Source organism: Etheostoma cragini, chromosome 24 (assembly GCF_013103735.1).
Source record: "Etheostoma cragini isolate CJK2018 chromosome 24, CSU_Ecrag_1.0, whole genome shotgun sequence".
NCBI classification, from domain to species: domain Eukaryota; kingdom Metazoa; phylum Chordata; class Actinopteri; order Perciformes; family Percidae; genus Etheostoma; species Etheostoma cragini.
The window spans coordinates 265,288-286,978 of NC_048430.1; the positions used below are offsets into that span (position 1 = coordinate 265,288).

Sequence of the window (21,691 nt, forward strand, 5' to 3'; positions counted from 1 at the left end):
GTCTGTCCTGTATAAAATGATTAATCTAATTTAACTTTAACCCTCCTGTTGTCCTCGGGTCAAATTCAACACACTCATAAAGTTTCTATATCAGATATTTGGGTTTCTTTCAACCAAATTATCCAAAATAACGTGGATGGTTCCATAAAACGCTCTTCACAAGTGAAATTAAGGATCAGTTCTGTACTTTCATTGAATTTTGGGTGTTTTATTACATTTTATAGCATTATCCTGACTAAACGTTGACATGTCTGTGATTATGCGTTACCTTTGTTTCTCTGATCTCAACCGTTAGTCAAAATCATTCATTATTTAATTCACACTCTAAATAATTCATAGATGTCTGAAATCTTAATGTGCTGCTCTCTGAACAGTTGGTACAACTTTCATCACCGTCAGTAAAGTTCACTCAGTCTTCAGATTAAAAAGGCAGCTTGTTTCATTTTTTAATTACTGGAAATATTTTTTAAAGACAAATTATCTATTTTAGCTGTACAACAACAATTTGTTTTTATGTTTAAGCTGCAGAGACATTAAAACAAATATATTTTTTAATTTAAAAAATGTATTTGACAGGGACAGTGTACATTAATCAACATTGTTGTAAATGCACCAGAATTAGCCAAAAGGCTATTTTTCATCCGTTGTCCATGGAAAGATCTTTAAATTGTCTACCTTTAAAACAACAACAATAAGAAAATTACTGTCAACAATACAAATAAAAAAGTAGTAAAACAGATAAAACTCTTTACAACATGTTGATTAATACAGTGTACAAATGTAATACAGACATTAGGAAAAAAAAAAAAAAAAAAAGATACTACAGATAAACACAATAGAGGCATAAGTTGCATTATGGTTGGGTTGAGTAAAAATACATTTTCTTATTAATGCTGATATGTCTGATGTGTTATGAACCAGCTTTTTAGATGTTTTTTGAACAGAGTGTAAGTGGTGAGGTCTCTGATGTTCTGAGGGACAGAGGGGATGAGGTCTCTGATGTTCTGAGGGACAGAGGGGATGAGGTCTCTGATGTTTTGAGGGACAGAGGGGATGAGGTCTCTGATGTTCTGAGGGACAGAGTTCCACTCCCGTGCTGCTGTGACTGAAAAGCCACTCTGACTAAATGCACTTCTCCGCAGAGGAACAACACAGTCTCCTCGGGCCGACCCTCGTGTTCCTCTCTGTGTGGAGTTCCTAATTGTCACAAACTGACTGAGTGGAGGAGATGACAGACCATGGATGTTTTTGTATAACAGACAGAGGTTTGAAAACTTAATGACATTTTCCCAACCTTAAAAGTTTATGCTTTTGTAAAATGGCACAATGGTGATATATTGATTGTTTTTTATCCAGAATTTTGATTGTCTGTTGTAAAGTGACTCTAAGGATTTTAGTGTTGTTTTGTTTGCCTGTGACCAGGTTGTTAGACAGTAAGTGATGTGAGACAGAACCATACTGTACATGGACATTTTTGCTGCCTGAAGGGACAAGTGTCATCTTATGAACCGGAAATTGGCAATATTAAATTTAACCCGATTCCACACCTTTTTTATCTGTGATTTAAAAGTTAGTTTAGATCCTAATAAAATGCCTAGGTATTTGAATTCTGACACAGCTTTTATTTTTTCCCCAGTCACATAAATATCTGCCTGATTATTTACAATGTTTGATTTAGAAAAGTACATTGACACTGTTTTATTTACATTAAGTTTTAAGCAGGATTGATTTAGCCAATCAGAGACATGGACCATAGACTGTGTAAGTTTTTCAGCCACTTGTTTAGTGTTTTTACCGTGGGTATAAATAACTGTATCGTCTGCATACATCTGAATATAGACGTCAGGACAAACTGAAGGAAGGTCGTTTATCTAAAGTGAAAATAGCAGAGGCCCTAAAATAGAACCTTGAGGTACCCCTGTGCATATGGCGAGGGGCGGCGAGTGGTAATCACTAATCCTGACGGACTGTGAACGATTCGATAAATATTATTCTATCCATTTTAATGCATCTGAGGAAAAGTCAAATTTTCTTAGTTTGTTTAATAATATTTTATGATTTACAGTGTCAAAGTCTTAAAAATAAAAGTTTTACCTTATTAACATGACTTTGTTGTTGTCTCAGAGCTACATTGTTGTTATTATTAATAATATAATCTCATTATTCTCATAAAGACAGAAGACTGTGATACTAAATAATCACTGAACTGAGACATTGAATTAATCTGTTTCTACATTATGTTCATTTGTAAATGGCCGTAAATTATTATTTAAAACCCAGGTTATTATTAAGATGGATTCATGACAAATCTCTTCTTACAGATGCAACATATTATTATTAAATATACAGTATTTGTCTGACTTACCTGAGCTGTGAGATATAAGGCAGACACTGTAGGAAACTCCTCACTTCACTCTCTTCATCTGAGCAGCCTGTCAGCTCCACTGGTTTCTTCTCTGATTGGAGTTTCAGCACTTCCAGGAGGATGGAGCTCTTTCTCTCTGAGAGGTTTATGGTCCAGACTGCAGGAGCTGACTGGAAAACTGACTGTAATGATGGAAGGAGACTCAGACCTGATTCAGTCTCATAGTCCTTCAGGTGGGAGTACAGATCCAGCAGGAAATCTCTCCGATATTCATTATAACCCCAGTGTTTTAAAGGGAATGTTTGATATGTGCACACTGATGATAACAGCTCCAGAGTCTTCTCTCCTGTCAGCTGTTCTCTCTCTGCTGCACAGAACAGATTCACAAAGATCCTGACTCCTTCAGATCGATCTGGCCACCGATGAACACTGAAATAATAAAAGGAACATTTTGTGATGATTTGATCTCAGCTGCATAAATACAACAACACACTACTGATGGACTCCATCTTGAACATGTCTGTCCTGTAAAAAATGATTAATCTAATTTAACTTTAACCCTCCTGTTTTCCTCAGGTCAATTTGACCCATTCATGAAGTTTCTTTATGAGATATTTGGGTTTCTTTCAACCAAATTACCCAAAATAACGTGGATGGTTCCATAAAACGCTCTTCACAAGTGAAATTGAGGATCAGATCTCTACTTTTAATGAATTTTATGTGCTTTATTACATTTTATAGCACTATCCTGACTAAACGTTGACATGTCTGTGATTATCCATTACCTTTGTTTCTCTGATCTTAACCGTCAGTCAAAATCATTCATACTTTCATTCATACTCTAAATGATGATTCATAGATGTCTGAAATCTTAATGTGCTGCTCTCTGAACAGTTGGTACAACTTTCATCACCGTCAGTAAAGTTCACTCAGTCTTCAGATAAAAAGGAAGATAAATGTAGAATTTATTTACATTTCTTTTATTGAAAGAGATGTTACTAATTTTATCTGTACAGAAATATTCAGTTTTTATGTTTTTGTTCTTTATTTTTAAGATACTAAGATTTACAAAAAGCCAATATCAGTTTTAAATGCAGGGTTTTCATTTCTGTTTTTATGTTTCTATTTCCTGTCTAAGAAAGTATTAGCAGGACTTTGTAGTTGTCTCAGAGCTACAATGCTGTTATTATTATTAATATCATCTCATTATTCTCATAAAGACAGAAGACTGATACTAAATAATTACTGAACTGAGACATTGAATTCATCTGTTTCTACATTATGTTCATTTGTAAATGGCCGTCAATTAACATTTAAAACCCAGGTTATTATTAAGATGGATTTATGACAAATCTCTTCTTACAGAAGCAACATATTACTATTAAATATTCAGTATTTGTCTGACTTACCTGAGCTGTGAGATATAAGGCAGACACTGTAGGAAACTCCTCACTTCACTCTCTTCATCTGAGCAGCCCCTCAGCTCCACTGGTTTCTTCTCTGATTGGAGTTTCAGCACTTCCAGGAGGATTGAGCTCTTTCTCTCTGAGAGGTTTATGGTCCAGACTGCAGGAGCTGACTGGAAAACTGACTGTAGTGATGGAAGGAGACTCAGACCTGTTTTAGGATCATGGTTCTTCAGGTGGGAGTACAGATCCAGCAGGAAATCACTCTGATATTCATCAAAACCCTGGTCTTTTAAAGGGAATGTTTGATATCTGCACACTGATGATAACAGCTCCAGAGTCTTCTCTCCTGTCAGCTGTTTTCTCTGTGCTGCACAGAACAGATTCACAAAGAACCTGACTCCTTTAGATCGATCTGACCACCAAGAAACACTGAAATAATAAAAGGAAACATTTTGTGATGATTTGATCTCAGCTGCATAAATACAACAACACACTGCTGATGGACTCCATCTTGAACATGTCTGTCCTGTAAAAAATGATTAATCTAATTTAACTTTAACCCTCCTGTTGTCCTCGGGTCAAATTTGATCCATTCATAAAGTTTCTATTTCAGACATTTGGGTTTCTTTCAACCAAATTACCCAAAATGGCGTGGATGGTTCCATAAAACGCTCTTCACAAGTGAAATTAAGGATCAGATCTCTACTTTTAATGAATTTTGGGTGTTACATTACATTTTATAGCATTATCCTGATTAAACGTTGACATGTCTGTGATTATCCATTACCTTTGTTTCTCTGATCTTAACTGTCACTCAAAATCATTCATAACTTCTGCTTCTTTTCTAACATAGAGATGAGATCATTTCAGATGAATGAGGTTTATTAACCATGAATTCCAAAAATTATTGTTCCACTAGTGTTAATACGTTGGTTCTAGTGGTGAATATACTGGTGGTGATGGGAAAAAGTGCCAAAATCGTTATAAAAAGTAACAAAAAATGTGTGTAAACACAAGGGTTACACACATCTTCCATCAGAGAAGAACATTATTTTAGGACTTTGACTGACTCACAACACAAACACTGATCCTGAGGCTGAAATCTTTGCTGATTTGTTTCCTCGTGGTTTTGTTCACTTTATGGAATTAAACTTTGTGTTTGAATTTTAAATGTTAAATATATTCACATTACAGTGAGGAAAATAAGTATTGAACACCCTGCTATTTTGCAAGTTCTCCCACTTAGAAATCATGGAGGGGTCTGAAATTGTCACCGTAGGTGCATGTCCACTGTGAGAGACATAATCTAAAACAAAAAATCCAGAAATCAAAATGTATGATTTTAAACTATTTATTTGTATGATACAGCTGCAAATACGTATTTCAACACCTGTCTATCAGCTACAAATCTGACCCTCAAAGACCTGTTAGTCTGTCTTCAAAATGTCCACCTCCACTCCATTTATTATCCTAAATTAGATGCACCTGTTTGAGGTCGTTAGCTGCATAAAGACACCCGTCCCCACCATACAATCAGTAAGAATCCAACTACTAACATGGCCAAGACCAAAGAGTTGTCAAAAGACACTAGAGACAAAATTGTCCACCTCCACAAGGCTGGAAAGGGCTAAGGGGACATGTCCAAGCAGCTTGGTGAAAAAAGGTCCACTGTTGGAGCAATCATTAGAAAATAGTAGAAGCTAAACATGACTGTCAATCTCCCTCGGACTGGGGCTCCATGCAGGATCTCACCTTGTGCGGTCTCAATGATCCTAAGAAAGGTGAGAAATCAGCCCAGAACTACACGGGAGGAGCTGGTCAATGACCTGAAAAGAGCTGGGACCACCGTTTCCAAGGTTACTGTTGGTAATACACTAAGAGGTCATGGTTTGAAATCATGCATGGCCCAGCAGGTTCCCCTGTTTAAACCAGCACATGTCAAGGCCCGTCTTAAGTCTGCCAACGACCATTTCGATGATCCAGAAGAGTCATGGGAGAAAGTCATGTGGTCAGATGAGACCAAAATAGATCGTTTTGGTCATAATTCAACTAACCGTGTTTGGAGGAAGAAGAATGATGAGGACCATACCAAGAACACCATCCCTACTGTGAAGCATGGGGGGGTAGCATCATGCTTTGTGGGTGTTTTTCTGCACATGGGACAGGGCGACTGCACTGTATTAAGGAGAGGAGGACCGGGCCATGTATTGCGAGATTTTGGGGAGCAACCTCCGTCCCTCAGTTAGAGCATTGAAGATGGGTCGAGGCTGGGTCTTCCAACATGACAATGACCCAAAGACCACAGCCAGGAGAACCAAGGCGGGGCTCTGGAAGAAGCAGATCAAGGTTCTGGGGTGGCCTAGCCAGTCTCCAGACCTAAACCCAATAGAAAATCTTTGGAGGGAGCTCAAACTCTGTGTTTCTCAGCGACAGCCCAGAAACCTGACAGATCTAGAGAAGATCTGTGTGGAGGAGTGGGCCAAAATCCCTTCTGCAGTGTGTCAAACCTGGTGAAAAACTACAGGAACCGTTTGACCTCTGGAAATGCAAACAAAGGCTACTGTACCAAATATTAATATTGATTTTCTCAGGTGTTCAAATACTTATTTGCAGCTGTATCATACAAATAAATAGTTAAAAAAGTCATATATTGTGATTTCTGGATTTTTCTTTTTTGATTATGTCTCTCACAGTGGACATGCACCTACGATGATAATTTCAGACCTCCATGATTTCTAAGTGGGAGAACTTGCAAAATAGTAGGGTGTTCAAATACTTATTTTCCTCACTGTATATAAATATACACAATGGAACAACAACATCTAGACTCCATATCATGTACAATAGTTACAGAAAGTCCCATGATGCAATGCTTCTCTTTTCTCCTGAGAGGACAGCCGTGTAAATAACAGCTGTTCTTCACTACATCTGTCTCTGGTGACTCTAAATGATGATTCATAGATGTCTGAAATCTTAATGTGCTGCTCTCTGAACAGTTGGTACAACTTTCATCACCGTCAGTAAAGTTCACTCAGTCTTCAGATAAAAAGGAAGATAAATGTAGGATGTATTTACTTTTTTTTTATCTAAAGAGATGTTACTAATTTTATCTGTACAGAAATATTTAGTTTTTATGTTTCTATTCTTTATTTTTAGGATTCTAAAATTGACAAAAAAGCCAGTTTCAGTTTAAACTGCAGGTTTTTCATTTCAGTTTTTGTGTTTTTATTTCCTGTATAAGAAAGTATTAGCAAGACTTTGTTGTTGTCTCAGAGCTACATTGCTCTTATTATTATTAATATCATCTCATTATACTCAAATACAGAAGACTGTGATACTAAATAATTACTGAACTGAGACATTGAATTCATCTGTTTCTACATTATGTTCATTTGTAAATGGTCGTCAATTAACATTTAAACCCCACGTGATTATTAAGATGGATTTATGACAAACCCTCTTACAGAAGCAACATATTACTATTAAATATTCAGTATTTGTCTGCCTTACCTGAGCTGTGAGATATAAGGCAGACACTGTAGGAAACTCCTCACTTCACTCTCTTCATCTGAGCAGCCCCTCAGCTCCACTGGTTTCTTCTCTGATTGGAGTTTCAGCACTTCCAGGAGGATGGAGCTCTTTCTCTCTGAGAGGTTTATGGTCCAGACTGCAGGAGCTGACTGGAAAACTGACTGTAGTGATGGAAGGAGACTCAGACCTGTTTTAGGAACATTTGAGTACAGGTCCAGCAGGAAATCCCACCATTTCAGTCTAAGAGGGAGTGTTTGATATCTGCACACTGATAACAGCTCCAGAGTCTTCTCTTTGGATTTCTGTTCTGTCTTTGCTGCACAGAACAGATTCACAAAGAACCGGATTTCTTCTGAAGATCTCGATAACTTGGGCACGAAACTGAAATCATGAAGATTAAAAATGAGATGCAAGTATTCAATAAGTTAAAAATAAAACTTTTCACTGTGATTCATAGTATGAAATCTGTTCAAGTTGAAGCTGCATGCAGAAACACTCAAATTAGATGAGACAGTTTTGTGTGAAACCAGAAATAATAGTAAAAAGATTTGTTGTCAACAGATACTGTATTTTCAGAACGACATCGATACAGATTATTAATAGTTAATTAAACAGATAACCAATATTTACAACCACTAACACTAAAAAGGAAAATCTTTTAAGCTCAGTTCAGACCAAAGATTCGCGACGAGATGAGTTGAAACTTACAACTTCTTGCAACGAGCCGGTCTGCAGCGCTCTGAAAACTGCCGGTTAACACCAATGAGACAAGACGGTGTATCATCTCCATAACAACGCCTCTTTTACTTCCGTTATAGCTTCCGACTTTTAAGTTCTCCGCTCTCTCTTCAGTCTTTTTCTAGCTCACTCCACCGTATAACGTTACCGTGCTTCGGGCGGTCGTTCAGGCTCCATCTAAAACTCTGCCATTTCAACCAGCTGTTTGGAACATAGAGATGAAATGGATTCTGGATCATTTTATTTCTATATTTTGTAGCTGAATTGAGCAGCTGACTTCTCTATTGGCTGTTGAAACAGGAGACGTCTCTTACGTTCTAAAGCCAGCCTCTGGAGACTGGACCAGCTGACTTCTCTATTGGCTGTTGTAAAAGGAGACGTCTCTTACGTCCTAAAACCAGCCTCTGGAAACTGGACCAGCTGACTTCTCTATCGGCTGTTGTAACAGGAGACGTCTCTTACGTCCTAAAGCCAGCCTCTGGAGACTGGACCAGCTGACTTCTCTATTGGCTGTTGAAACAGGAGACGTCTCTTACGTCCTAAAACCAGCCTCTGGAGACTGGACCAGCTGACTTCTCTATCGGCTGTTAGAACAGGAGACGTCTCTTACGTCCTAAAACCAGCCTCTGGAAACTGGACCAGCTGACTTCTCTATCGGCTCTTAGAACAGGAGACGTCTCTTACGTCCTAAAACCAGCCTCTGGAGACTCAATCCCAGTGACACCATCAGCTGGTTTGAGTCGAGCTTAGACGGGCCGGTTCAGACCGCTGCATCTTTTCCCCGTGACGCTCTAAAACAGTTTCATCTTGTTGTAAATCTTTGGTCTGAACTAAACTAACACAAAAGTTTGTTTAAATGCTGTAAGGAATTCTTTAAAAAAACTGAAACTTTAAACACAATACACAGTCAGAAAAACAAAAACAAAACAAAAAGCTTCCTGAAGTTTAAACAGTTTGTTTGCAAGTGTTACAGACTGCTTATAGAGCTGTAGAGGAGCCCAAGTAGCAAACCGTTTAATGAATAATTTATCGGTTATTGGTAAAATAAAAACACTGATGCAGATAATATGCAAATTGCAAAATATCGGCCCCAATAATGGGTTGATCGCTGAAAAAGATAACCTTTTACCTGAGCTGTGAGATATAAGGCAGACACTGTAGGAAACTCCTCACTTCACTCTCTTTATCTGAGCAGCCTGTCAGCTCCACTGGTTTCTTCTCTGATTGGAGTTTCAGCACTTCCAGGAGGATGGAGCTCTTTCTCTCTGAGAGGTTTATGGTCCAGACTGCAGGAGCTGACTGGAAAACTGACTGTAGTGATGGAAGGAGACTCAGACCTGTTTCAGGATCATTTGAGAACAGGTCCAGCAGGAAATCCCACCATTTCAGTCTAAGAGGGAGTGTTTGATATCTGCACACTGATAACAGCTCCAGAGTCTTCTCTTTTCTTTCCTGTTCTCTCTCTGCTGCACAGAACAGATTCACAAAGAACCGGATTTCTTCTGAAGATCTTGATAACTTGGGCACAAAACTGAAATCATGAAGATTAAAAAATGTGATGCAAGTTTTTAATAACCTATAATTAAAACTTTTCGCTGTGATTTATAGTATGAAATCTGTTCAAGTTGAAGCCGCATGCAGAAACACTCAAATTAGATGAGACAGTTTTGTGTGAAACCAGAAATAATAACTAGAACTGCACGCAGTTTCAACGGGGTCCAAGCCTCCCCTCGCCAGTCGTCCCCAGCGACCCGGGGAGAGCTCGAAAGCGGAAGCCAAAGCGAACTACAGAAGCTTTGCTTGGTCATGAAATGCGCACACAATTACGTAGCAAAATTCTTCATACAACATGTTGTCGTGGCCATCTGGAGATGCTACACACCAGGTTTCGTGCAGATCTGTCTTCATTGTAGCGCGACCTGCTGGTCAACGTGTGTAATATTTGGTAAATCAGGTCCACTACCCACTGTACATCTACCCTGTAAATTTCAAGTAATTCACTTTAGTTTAAGTGGTTAATCTGAACCTTGGTCCATAGTCCACACCCACTTGAACCAATCAGTACCCCACTGTAAGGACCACCTCAGGAGTGGGCCTAGATGGTATCGATCAAATTTTGTAAAATTTGAATGAGCGGTTCATGAGATATAAACTTGTTGTATTTATAGCGCCCCCTAGTGGCCAATGTTCGTGAAATTTGTTTCAGAACCTCAGAGGGCCATGGCAAGGAATGTTCTCAAGTTTGGCTTTGATAGAATTTACTTTGGCCGAGATATGGCAAAGTCAGTTTTTTCAGCGTTAGCTACACAAATTTGGTTGGCCGTAATATGCGCAATTTTTATTCTATAAAAAATCTTTATGCAATTTTTGTCAGGCCAGTCTGGAGATGCTATGCGGCAAGTTTCGTGTAGATCCATCGCACGGTCTAGGAGGAGTTAGAAAAAGTTGGTTTTTGATAAATTGCTATTTTTCAGGGATAAAAGTCTAGGCGGAAGTGGGCGTGGCCTACATCAGGAGATTCATTTGGATCTCCTGATGAACGCGTGGATATAAGTTTTTTTAATATCCGATGTACGGTTTGGGAGTTATAGGGCCAAACGTGTTTTTTCTGGTATAGCGCCACCTAGTGTCGGAAGTGGGGCATTTTTTTGCGTCTGAGGTCTTTGCTGACTTTCGGACCAGTCCTGAAAATGGCGCGTCGCCACCATGTACGGTTTAGGCTGCAGCACCAGTTTTATGCGGAGAAGAATAATAATGGAGGAAAATCTTAGCGAAAACAATAGGGTTCCACAGCCCTGCTGTGTGAACCGCGTGTCGCTTGCGATTACCGCGGTGCACGCATCCTCGGGCTTGGACCCCTAATAAAAAGATTTGTTGTCAACAGATAGTGTATTTTCAGGACGATATCAATGCAGATTATTAATAGTTAATTAAACAGATAACCAATATTTACAACCACTAACACTAAAAAGGAAAATCTTTTAAGCTCAGTTCAGACCAAAGATTCGCGACGAGATGAGTTGAAACTTACAACTTCTTGCAACAAACCGGTCTGTAGCGCTCTGACAGCTGCCGGTTAACACCAATGAGACGAGACGGTGTATCATCTCCATAACAACGCCTCTTTTACTTCCGTTATAGCTTCCGACTTTTAAGTTCTCCGCTCTCTCTTCAGTCTTTTTCTAGCTCGCTCCACCGTATAACGTTACCGTGCTCCGGGTGGTCGTTGAGGCTCCATCTAAAACTCTGCCATTTCAACCAGCTGTTTGGAAAGTAGAGATGAAATGGATTCTGGATCATTTTAAGTCTATATTTTGTAGCTGAAGTGAGCAGCTGACTTCTCTATCGGCTGTTAGAACAGGAGACGTCTCTTACGTCCTAAAACCAGCCTCTGGAGACTCAGTCACAGTGACACCATCAGCTGGTTTGAGTCGAGCTTAGACGGGCCAATTCAGACCGCTGCATCTTTTCCCCGTGACGCTCTAAAACAGTTTCATATCGTTGCGAATCTTTGGTCTGAACTAAACTAACACAAAATGAAAGTTTGTTTAACTGCTCTATGGAATTCTTTGATAAAACGGAAACTTTAAACATAATACACAGTCAAAAAAAACTAAACCAAAACAGTAATGGCTTCCTGAAGTTTTAACAGTTTGTTTGCAAGTGTTACAGACTTCTTATAGAGCTGTAGAGGAGCCCAAGTAGCACACTTTTTAATGAATAATTTATCGGTTATCAGTAAAATAAAAACACTAATGAAGATAATATGCAAATTGCCAAATATCGGCCCAAATAATGGGTTGATCCCTGAAAAAGATAACCATTTACCTGAGCTGTGAGATATAAGGCAGACACTGTAGGAAACTCCTCACTTCACTCTCTTCATCTGAGCAGCCTGTCAGCTCCACTGGTTTCTTCTCTGATTGGAGTTTCAGCACTTCCAGGATGATGGAGCTCTTTCTCTCTGAGAGGTTTATGGTCCAGACTGCAGGAGCTGACTGGAAAACTGACTGTAATGATGGAAGGAGACTCAGACCTGTTTCAGTCTCGTAGTCCTTCAGGTGGGAGTACAGATGCAGCAGGAAATCTCTCTGATATTCTTTATAACCCCAGTGTTTAAAAGGGAATGTTTGATATCTGCACACTGATGATAACAGCTCCAGAGTCTTCTCTCCTGTCAGCTGTTCTCTCTCTGCTGCACAGAACAGATTCACAAAGATCCTGACTCCTTCAGATCGACCTGGCCACCGATGATCATAACTGAAATAATAAAAGGAAACATTTTGTGATGATTTGATCTCAGCTGCATAAATACAACAACACACCACTGATGGACTCCATCTTTAACATGTCTGTCCTGTAAAAAATGATTAATCTAATTTAATGTTAACCCTCCTGTTGTCCACGGATCAACATCAACCCATTTTTAAAGTTTCAATTTCAGATATTTGGGTTTCTTTCAACCAAATTGTCCAAAAAACATGGATGGTTCTATAAAAAGCTCTTCACAAGTGAAAGAAACAGATCTCTACTTCATTGCATTGTGTGTTTTATTACATTTTATAGCATTATCCTGACTAAACGTTGACATGTCTGTGATGATTTATTACCTTTGTTTTTCTGATCTTAACTGTCCGTCAAAATCATTCATAATTTCTGCTTCTTTTCTAACACAGAGATGAGATAATTTCATATAAATGAGGTTTAATAACCATGAATTCCAAAAATTATTGTTCAACTAGTGTTACTACGTTGGTTCTAGTGGTGAATATACTGGTGGTAATGGGGAGAGTGCCAAAAGCGTTATAAAAACTAACAAAAAACTGAAAACGGTGTCTAAAAAGTATGAATTTTGACCCTGGAGAACAACACAAGAGTTACACACATCTTCCATCAGAGCAGAACATCATTTTAGGACTTTGACTGACTCACAACACAAACACTGATCCTGAGACTGAAGTCTCTGCTGATTTGTTTCCTCGTGGTTTTGTTCACTTAATGGAATTATACTTTGTGTAAGAGCTTTAAATATTAAATATATTTACATTATATAAATATACACAGTGGAACAACAACATCTAGACTCCATATCATGTACAATAGTTACAGAAAGTCCCATGATGCAATGCTTCTCTTTGCTCCCGAGAGGACAGCCGTGTAAATAACAGCTGTTCTTCACTACATCTGTCTCTGGTGACTCTAAATGATGATTCATAGATGTCTGAAATCTTAATGTGCTGCTCTCTGAACAGTTGGTACAACTTTCATCACCGTCAGTAAAGTTCACTCAGTATTCAGATATAAAGGCAGCTTGTTTCATTTTTTTAGTTACTGTAAATCTTATTTTAAAGAGAAATTATCTATTTTAGATGTACAAAAACAATTTGTTTTTATATTTTAATGGTTTCAGTTTAAGCTGCAGAGGCATGTAATGGGAAAATTACAATTAACCAATGATTTTCATATTAATTATTCATAATAAGATCTCCAATACCTCTCAGAGTATATGACTTCTGTATCTGTCATCTGTGTGTTTCTCCTTGATGGAGACAACTGGGTTTGTTATGACTCCACACCATTTCCTTAAACAATAGATGACGTGGAGTCTGACAGAAACAGTTGCCTAGAGCCGTGTTTATCATAGCAGGTCCCAGGACCCAGGTCGAGACTATAGCGGGTCCCAGGTCCCAGGACCCAGGTCCCGGGTCGAGACTATAGACTATAGAGACAAGATGTCCTTTTTCAGCTAAGATAAAATGACCGGTCAAGATACTTGGACACGTGAGGTACAGATTCAGAAATACGTAATAGAACAAACTGTCTGCCTGAGGTCTGTTAATTGTTATGTTTAAGATTAAACTGTTTTCCAAACAGGGGTTGGTTTTCCTCTTGGGGCAATGGACATAAGGAAGTATATTACTGATTGTAGGGACACAGAACTGTTGTCACTTTGTAACTCTGTTCATTGTGAATTGCTGTTCTTGTCATTTTGATTGTTCTCTCTCGAAAATAATTAAACCCTTCCACCGAATAGCTAAACTTTTAATCCAGTTTGCAGCCTGTCTTTATTTTTTTCAACAAGGTCTCTTCTGACACTCAAATTCCTCCCTCGCTGTACAGAAACTCCCACCACAGACATTAAAAAAACAATAAAAGTTTTATCTTATTACCCTGACTTTGTTGGATTTATGACAAATCTCTTCTTACAGAAGCAACATATTATTATTAAATATACAGTATTTGTCTGCCTCACCTGAGCTGTGAGATATAAGGCAGACACTGTAGGAAACTCCTCACTTCACTCTCTTCATTTGGGCAGCCTGTCAGCTCCACTGGTTTCTTCTCTGATTGGAGTTTCAGCACTTCCAGGAGGATGGAGCTCTTTCTCTCTGAGAGGTTTATGGTCCAGACTGCAGGAGCTGACTGGAAAACTGACTGTAATGATGGAAGGAGACTCAGACCTGATTCAGTCTCATAGTCCTTCAGGTGGGAGTACAGATCCAGCAGGAAATCTCTCTGATATTCATTATAACCCCAGTGTTTAAAAGGGAATGTTTGATATCTGCACACTGATGATAACAGCTCCAGAGTCTTCTCTCCTGTCAGCTGTTCTCTCTCTGCTGCACAGAACAGATTCACAAAGATCCTGACTCCTTCAGATCGATCTGGCCACCGAGGATCATAACTGAAATAATAAAAGGAAACATTTTGTGATGATTTGATCTCAGCTGCATAAATACAACAACACACTGCTGATGGACTCCATCTTGAACATGTCTGTCCTGTAAAAAATGAACTTGTTCAGACTATAGTTCCCGGCACCCGGAAGTTTGAAACAATGTTTTCTTCAGTCATACATTGCAACCCTTAAGTCTTTATAAACACGCTGATGCAGCCCATCATTTGAAAGCTTAAAGTCTCATGATTCCATCGAGCCCATACACAAAGCACAAGGTGACTCACAGCAGGTATAATCACCGCCAACACTCCAAGGTATTAGAATATCCAAGGCTTTTATTCCAAAATTGGCTGGTCCCCTCACACTCTTGTAGTTTCTGGCCAAGTTTCGACGTAGAGAAATCTAGATAGTTCTTAATTTTTGTGTTTTAATCGCTTGTATTATCTTCCCAAAGCGCAGTACATCGTAGCTCAGCCACTTAGCAGAAAGCCTGAAGCATAAGCTTTTGAGTGATGTATGTTGCTAGCCAATCCGTCAACTGTAACTCGAGCTGTCCTTTATGGGAGCCAATGATCTGGCGAGATTTGGAGGACAGACATGTGGGGAAGATTGAAAGTTTTAACTTCCAGTTAGACGTAGAGGTTATGAAACCAGCCCCACTGTGTAGCCAATAAGAAGACGAGTTCATTGATCCCAAACATAATGAGAAAATATTAACCCTGTTAACAGCTCCAGCTGTGTCAAAGAAAAAAATATGGTCTTCTTATGGCATTTCACCATTTCATCAAATAATAATTACTGATTTCTATAAATTTATGTATGTTGTTATTTCAGGTATATGTGTGAGTGATGTGGATGTGTTTTTGTGTTTGAGAAGTTTTATATTTTGCCCTATTTTGGCTTTTTTAGAAATAAGAAAAACGCACAGACATATCTGTAAAAATAAATTTATATAAAATCCATTTTATAAGTCATTTTTTTCTGGATTTTTTCTGTTCTAAGTTGAGACATGTGGCTAGGGTACTATTTTTGTATGTAGCCCATTTGATATGCTTACAGTAGTGCTTTTTATTAATTTTACAGATGATTTACTTGGACGGAAATAGAAATTCTGTGTTCTAACCTCTTTAGCTCCGTGTCAGTTGTAGAAACAACAAGTTGAGAGTGTTACCTTCCCAATGACCTCAGGGTCATCCCAGAGGTCCAAAGTATGTGGAAACTGCATTGCTTTTTTTGGGGTAAAAATTTAGGTGAGAAAAGCAACGATTTTCAAGTGTTATTTAATTAATCTAATTTAACTTTAACCCTCGGTTCAAATTTGACCCATTCATGAAGTTTCTTTATCAGATATTTGGGTTTCTTTCAACCAAATTACCCAAAATAACGTGGATGGTTCCATAAAACGCTATTCACAAGTGAAATTAAGGATCAGTTCTGTACTTTAATTGATTTTGGGGTGTTTTATTCCATTTTATAGCATTATCCTGACTAAACGTTGACATGTCTGTGATTATCCATTACCTTTGTTTCTCTGATCTTAACCGTCAGTCTTAAAATAATTCATAATTTCATCATACTCTAAATGATGATTCATAGATGTCTGAAATCTTAATGTGCTGCTCTCTGAACAGTTGATACAACTTTCATCACCGTCAGTAAAGTTCACTCAGTCTTCAGATAAAAAGGAAGATAAATGAAGAATTTATTTACTTTTTCTTTGATCGAAAGAGATGTTACTAATTTTATCTGTACAGAAATATTTAGTTTTTATGTTTCTATTCTTTATTTTTAAGATGCTAAGATTTACAAAAAAACAATATCAGCTTAACTGCAGGGTTTTCATTTCTGTTTGTTTGTTTTTATTTCCTGTGTAAGAAAGTATTAGTATTAGTATTAGTATTCATCTGTTTCTACATTACGTTTATTTGTAAATGGTCGTCAATTAACATTTAAAACCCAGGTTATTATTAAGATGGATTTATGACAAATCTCTTCTTACAGAAGCAACGTATTACTATTAAATATTCAATATTTGTCTGACTTACCTGAGCTGTGAGATATAAGGCAGACACTGTAGGAAACTCCTCACTTCACTCTCTTCATCTGAGCAGCCTGTCAGCTCCACTGGTTTCTTCTCTGATTGGAGTTTCAGCACTTCCAGGAGGATGGAGCTCTTTCTCTCTGAGAGGTTTATGGTCCAGACTGCAGGAGCTGACTGGAAAACTGACTGTAATGATGGAAGGAGACTCAGACCTGTTTCAGGATCATTTGAGAACAGGTCCAGCAGGAAATCCCACCATTTCAGTCTAAGAGGGAGTGTTTGATATCTGCAGACTGATAACAGCTCCAGAGTCTTCTCTTTTGTTTTCTGTTCTCTCTTTGCTGCACAGAACAGATTCACAAAGAACCGGATTTCTTCTGAAGGTCTTGATAACTTGGGCACAAAACTGAAATCATGAAGAAAACAAAAATGTGATTTAGTTTTCTATCAAATAGAACAAAAACGTTTCTCTAAACCATAGTAGGAAATCTGTTAGAATGTAATCTGATTACCGAATCATTGTACGACACCTGATCACTAAAACCATGTGATCTCTGCTTGCTCCCAACTTTATCTCCCTAAAACATACCTGTTCTTCCCCAGAAGAAACATGCTAATTCTTTATTTTTCTATAAATTGTAACGGGGACTGATGCAGCATGGACCATTACCGGAGTGAGAGATATGAAGCACCGGTCTGAAGAAGTGAGGAAACATTTGAAAACCAGAGCACAGACCAGAACTGGAGAAGCACCTCAACATCTGCTCTCTTTACTTTCTCCAAAATGGGAAAAGGCCAAATTTCTGTAAAAATACAATCTAACGCACGCATTGTAAACATTTGTGTGAAAGTCAGAAAGAAATCGCAACAACTAAAGTGCAGATTGCAGAAACATAAACAAATGTGGCTTCACCACACTTAGTATTTAGATTATTTAATTATTATTTACTGTAATAAACATGTGTCAACATGTACATTGCACTTTTTATAAACGGTCTTTGAACTTTACTACGCAGTTAAATTAATAATAAAAATACACCAACAAACACACACACAAACACACACACACACAAACACACACACACACACACACACACACACACACACACACACACACACACACACACACACACACACACACACACACACACACACACACACACACACACACACACACACACACACACACACACACACACGTGTATTTTTCCACAGCACCACCTAGGATGTTTTTCACCAGCCACTGATTAACCTTAGCGTTGGGAAGGATTGTTCCTGGTGTTAGTCAAACCCTCAGGGTTAGGGTTTTAATTGTAAAACGCAAAAATGAATTGTTTAATGTTCTACGCAGTGCCCTAGCCTTCATCCATTAATTATTGACGATGGTCACCTCGTCGAGCATTAACCCTTACATATATATCTTAATGATGATCCACATATACAGCATAAAAAAAAGAAATATTTCAAAAAATTTCAACATGGAATGATTAAAAAAAAAAGCATGAACATTAAAAGGAATCCGCATTGCATACAAACCACATACCTGAGTGAGCTGATGTGAGGCAAAGCCTTAAAGAGAGACTCACACAGACTCTGGCAGACAGGAGCTTCCTTATCCCAGTGGAGGCAGACATTAACCTTCGTAGTCATCTTCTGCACGGCTTTTACTGCCCTTTCATACAGCTGTTTATTACCCTCAACTGGAAGGTGCAGCCGATTTCCATCAAGGCCAAGTAAGGTGATGGGGTCCATCTGTCCTTCACTGAGAAGAAAAATTTGTATACAACCATATTCATGGAAGACAATAATAAATGAACTCTTATGTGTGTATGTATTTATTTATTTATTTGGTAAAAAAAACATCTAGTAGAGCTCAACAGTGTGGAAATATCCCTTCATTTTCTCCAAATGATTTTGAATACTAACAGGTTTATACCCCGGTAAATACCAAAAGTCTGTATGAAATCAACCTTTGTCTTAAGAAAAACCTGTTTTTATTTGCGATGTCATGGAGAAGTACTACACTACCCACAATCCTAAACGTAACGTCTCTGATTGACGGAGCTCACTGTTACCATGGAAATATTTACCAAAACCCGCGAACCCGTGAATTTACCCTAGCTAGCGGAACTAGCTACTTAACCCCAATACACGTACACAATAAAAATATTAGGCTATATAAGTTATAAAAAGTTGTGACCTTCTCATGTGAGAAAACAAAACTTACTTTATTTTCTCTTAGACGGAAGAAGAAACTATCCCATTCACCTCTCATACCGTACTCATTTTATTTAAAGACCGTGAGCTCCGTCCGTTTGTTTCTTACTTTCTACCGTTAGAGAAACTAGAAGCACTTTACCGTTGATGGCTAGGCGTTACTGCGCAGCCTCCAACTGAGCTTGACGACGTAGTAGTGACGTGTGCAACGTGTCTGAAATTCGTAAGTCTTGTGGTAGCTGTGCAAAAGAAATCTCAATCATTCCCAATCAGCAGAGACGGAGAGCGTAGGTATATGTTTGGAGATAAAATAGGCACAGGCTTTTTACTGATAACTAACATGCTAGTTAACGTTTATAATTAAACCTAAACAGCTAACGTAAATCCAAACTGACTGCGAGCTTCTCCTGACAGTACGGTGATTTTTACTGGTTATGACACAATTGTTAGCCTATTTTTACAAAAACGTCTACTGCGAAGCCATAATGTGAGGTACAAGCTAACGGAGCCTTTTATACACTGTCGTGTCTCTTTAGAAATAAACAACGGACAAATAGAATCTTTAAACGCTTCAGATGTACAGTTATTTACTGTCAAAGTGGCGCCAAAATGAATGGCAGTCAATGGGATGCTAACTGCAGGTGATGGCTTCGTAGCATCAAAATGGCGCCCCCCCCCCCTCTTTGCTTATTTCATATAGAATGGGACCTGTGGGACGGAATGTTACTCAAAAAGTCCTAAATAATGAATAGAGTCAGATACTAAAGTTATACAGCAACACTGGAGGCAATGACATAACCATCCATAGGTATTTAAATAAAATGAGTCTTTGTAAATTGAAAGTGAAAGTAAACGGGCTGGCCTGTACCCTACAGAGTCATGTTCTCAATCTACCTTTTAAAACACTTACCTGTATGGCACAGTGACAGCTTATTATCCCTCGGGGAGGTTTATGGGGCTCTCTCTGTGGTAGGAAGTCGAAAAAATCTAACCGTACAGCCTCGCGCACAATGTCTTAAAAGTTTCTGGTCTGACTCGTTAGATTGGTACTAGTAGACAGCGTCTGCAAATGCGGAAGTACATTAAACCTAAACCATGCGCGACATGTGTAAATGCGCCCTCTGGTGGGGATAAATAGGAACTACAAGCAGAACTACAGACACGTGTTCTGTAGTTCCTGTTGATCACCACCAGATGGCGCATTTACACCAGAAACAGCTGACAGGTGGAACTCAGTCACTGAACCTTCAAAGGTTTTTAACGTTTTATGTTATGAATTATGAAAGAATTATTAAACTTTTTCTACTATTTATAAATAATAAAATTAGAGGAACAAAGAGTGTACTCTTGGCCTTAAGATGGAGCAGTTTGCTCACACAACGATAGGATTTATGGGTCATGGGGAGAATATTATCACTGACAGCTCTTTATTGAATGTACAATGAAACCAGGGAAATTGGAAACTAAAATATATTATCTCACCTCTAATGTCATAACCTCCAAAGACGTCAAGAGTTTTTCACCATTATTATGTCACTGGTGAGAAAATATCTGTTTTTAAATGTTATCTGATTTATTACCCGTGTTGCTCCATATTACATGGCGGTAACTTGAAAATTAAGTTTGTGAATCAAGTGTCTGACTATAATGTGGAGGGACGTCCAGCTGGGAGGAGGTCACGGGGAAGACCCAGGACTAGGTGGAGGGACGTCCAGCTGGGAGGAGGTCTCATAAGACCCAGGACTAGGTGGAGGGACGTCCAGCTGGGAGGAGGTCTCTGGGAAGACACAGGACTAGGTGGAGGGACCAGTCGAAGCTGGTTAATGTGGCTCAGAAAAGGGAAGTTTGGGGTCCCCTGAGGGAGCTGCTGCACCTCCAGAATCATAATTCAGTGAGGACAAACACTGAGATTTGAAGTATTTCTTTACAACCCATTTCTAGGGAGGATAACTCCATCAGGAAGTGATCAGGATCCACAAACAACCACTAACATTAATTATGTCAGAAATATAGTTGTCCTGTCATCAGCGTGAGTTATAAAACCTGAGCTGTTGTTTTTCAGGCTTATAGAACTAACATTTGTGCAAAAATGAACAATGTCTGCCACGCTGTGACTTTAGATATGTGGACATGTGTCCACCAGGGGGCGCTAGAGGATCACATTAACGTTGTGTCCTGCAAGCTGCAAGAATATGTCCATCATTATTAATCTATAGATAAACAGATCATAAATATACATATAGTTATACAAACATGTCAAAAGTACACATGGTTGAATTCTTGAAGGAGTAGTTTGACATTTTGAAGGTTTTGGAACTCAAGTTCCCAGAGTTCCGAGTCCTTTGGGAATGTAAACAGGAAGTGTAATGTTGCTGTGTGAGCGAGTCAGCTGTGGGGGCTCCGGACCACTGGAGCCAAGTTTTGGCCAAGCGATGCCCAGGTCCATCTGATGATGAATGATCACCTGAATCACATGAATAACACCCTGCCGATTTCAGACTGTCCCGGAGACGACTCTGCGACCTGGACATGCAGCAACTGAGCGGATACATTTATGGATTATGAATCAGCTTCTTGAAGACGAATGGAGGACGTTATGAGGTCAGTTAGACCGTCATGTCACACAGCAGCCTCCCTCCTCAGGAAATCCTCCTCCGTGGCCCTGTCCGCTCGCCGTAGCCCGGATAAACAAACAGACCCACGGTGCTGTG

At 38.9% G+C, this 21,691-nt stretch overlaps 1 protein-coding gene across 1 annotated transcript in view; it reads right to left on the reverse strand.

The window, feature by feature from the left end:
• Nucleotides 1-18,515, reverse strand: part of LOC117939677 — a 33,058-nt gene extending 14,543 nt beyond the window's left edge. The window contains exons 1-7 of the mRNA XM_034865166.1: nt 18,350-18,515; nt 16,768-17,104; nt 14,297-14,728; nt 11,872-12,303; nt 9,173-9,574; nt 7,285-7,686; nt 4,141-4,203 (exon numbers count right to left, since the gene is read on the reverse strand). Of these exons, the coding sequence (XP_034721057.1) occupies nt 4,141-4,203; nt 7,285-7,686; nt 9,173-9,574; nt 11,872-12,303; nt 14,297-14,728; nt 16,768-17,104; nt 18,350-18,515 (2,234 nt within the window). The remainder of the gene's footprint in view (nt 1-4,140; nt 4,204-7,284; nt 7,687-9,172; nt 9,575-11,871; nt 12,304-14,296; nt 14,729-16,767; nt 17,105-18,349) is intronic.
• Nucleotides 18,516-21,691: the final 3,176 nt, after the last annotated feature.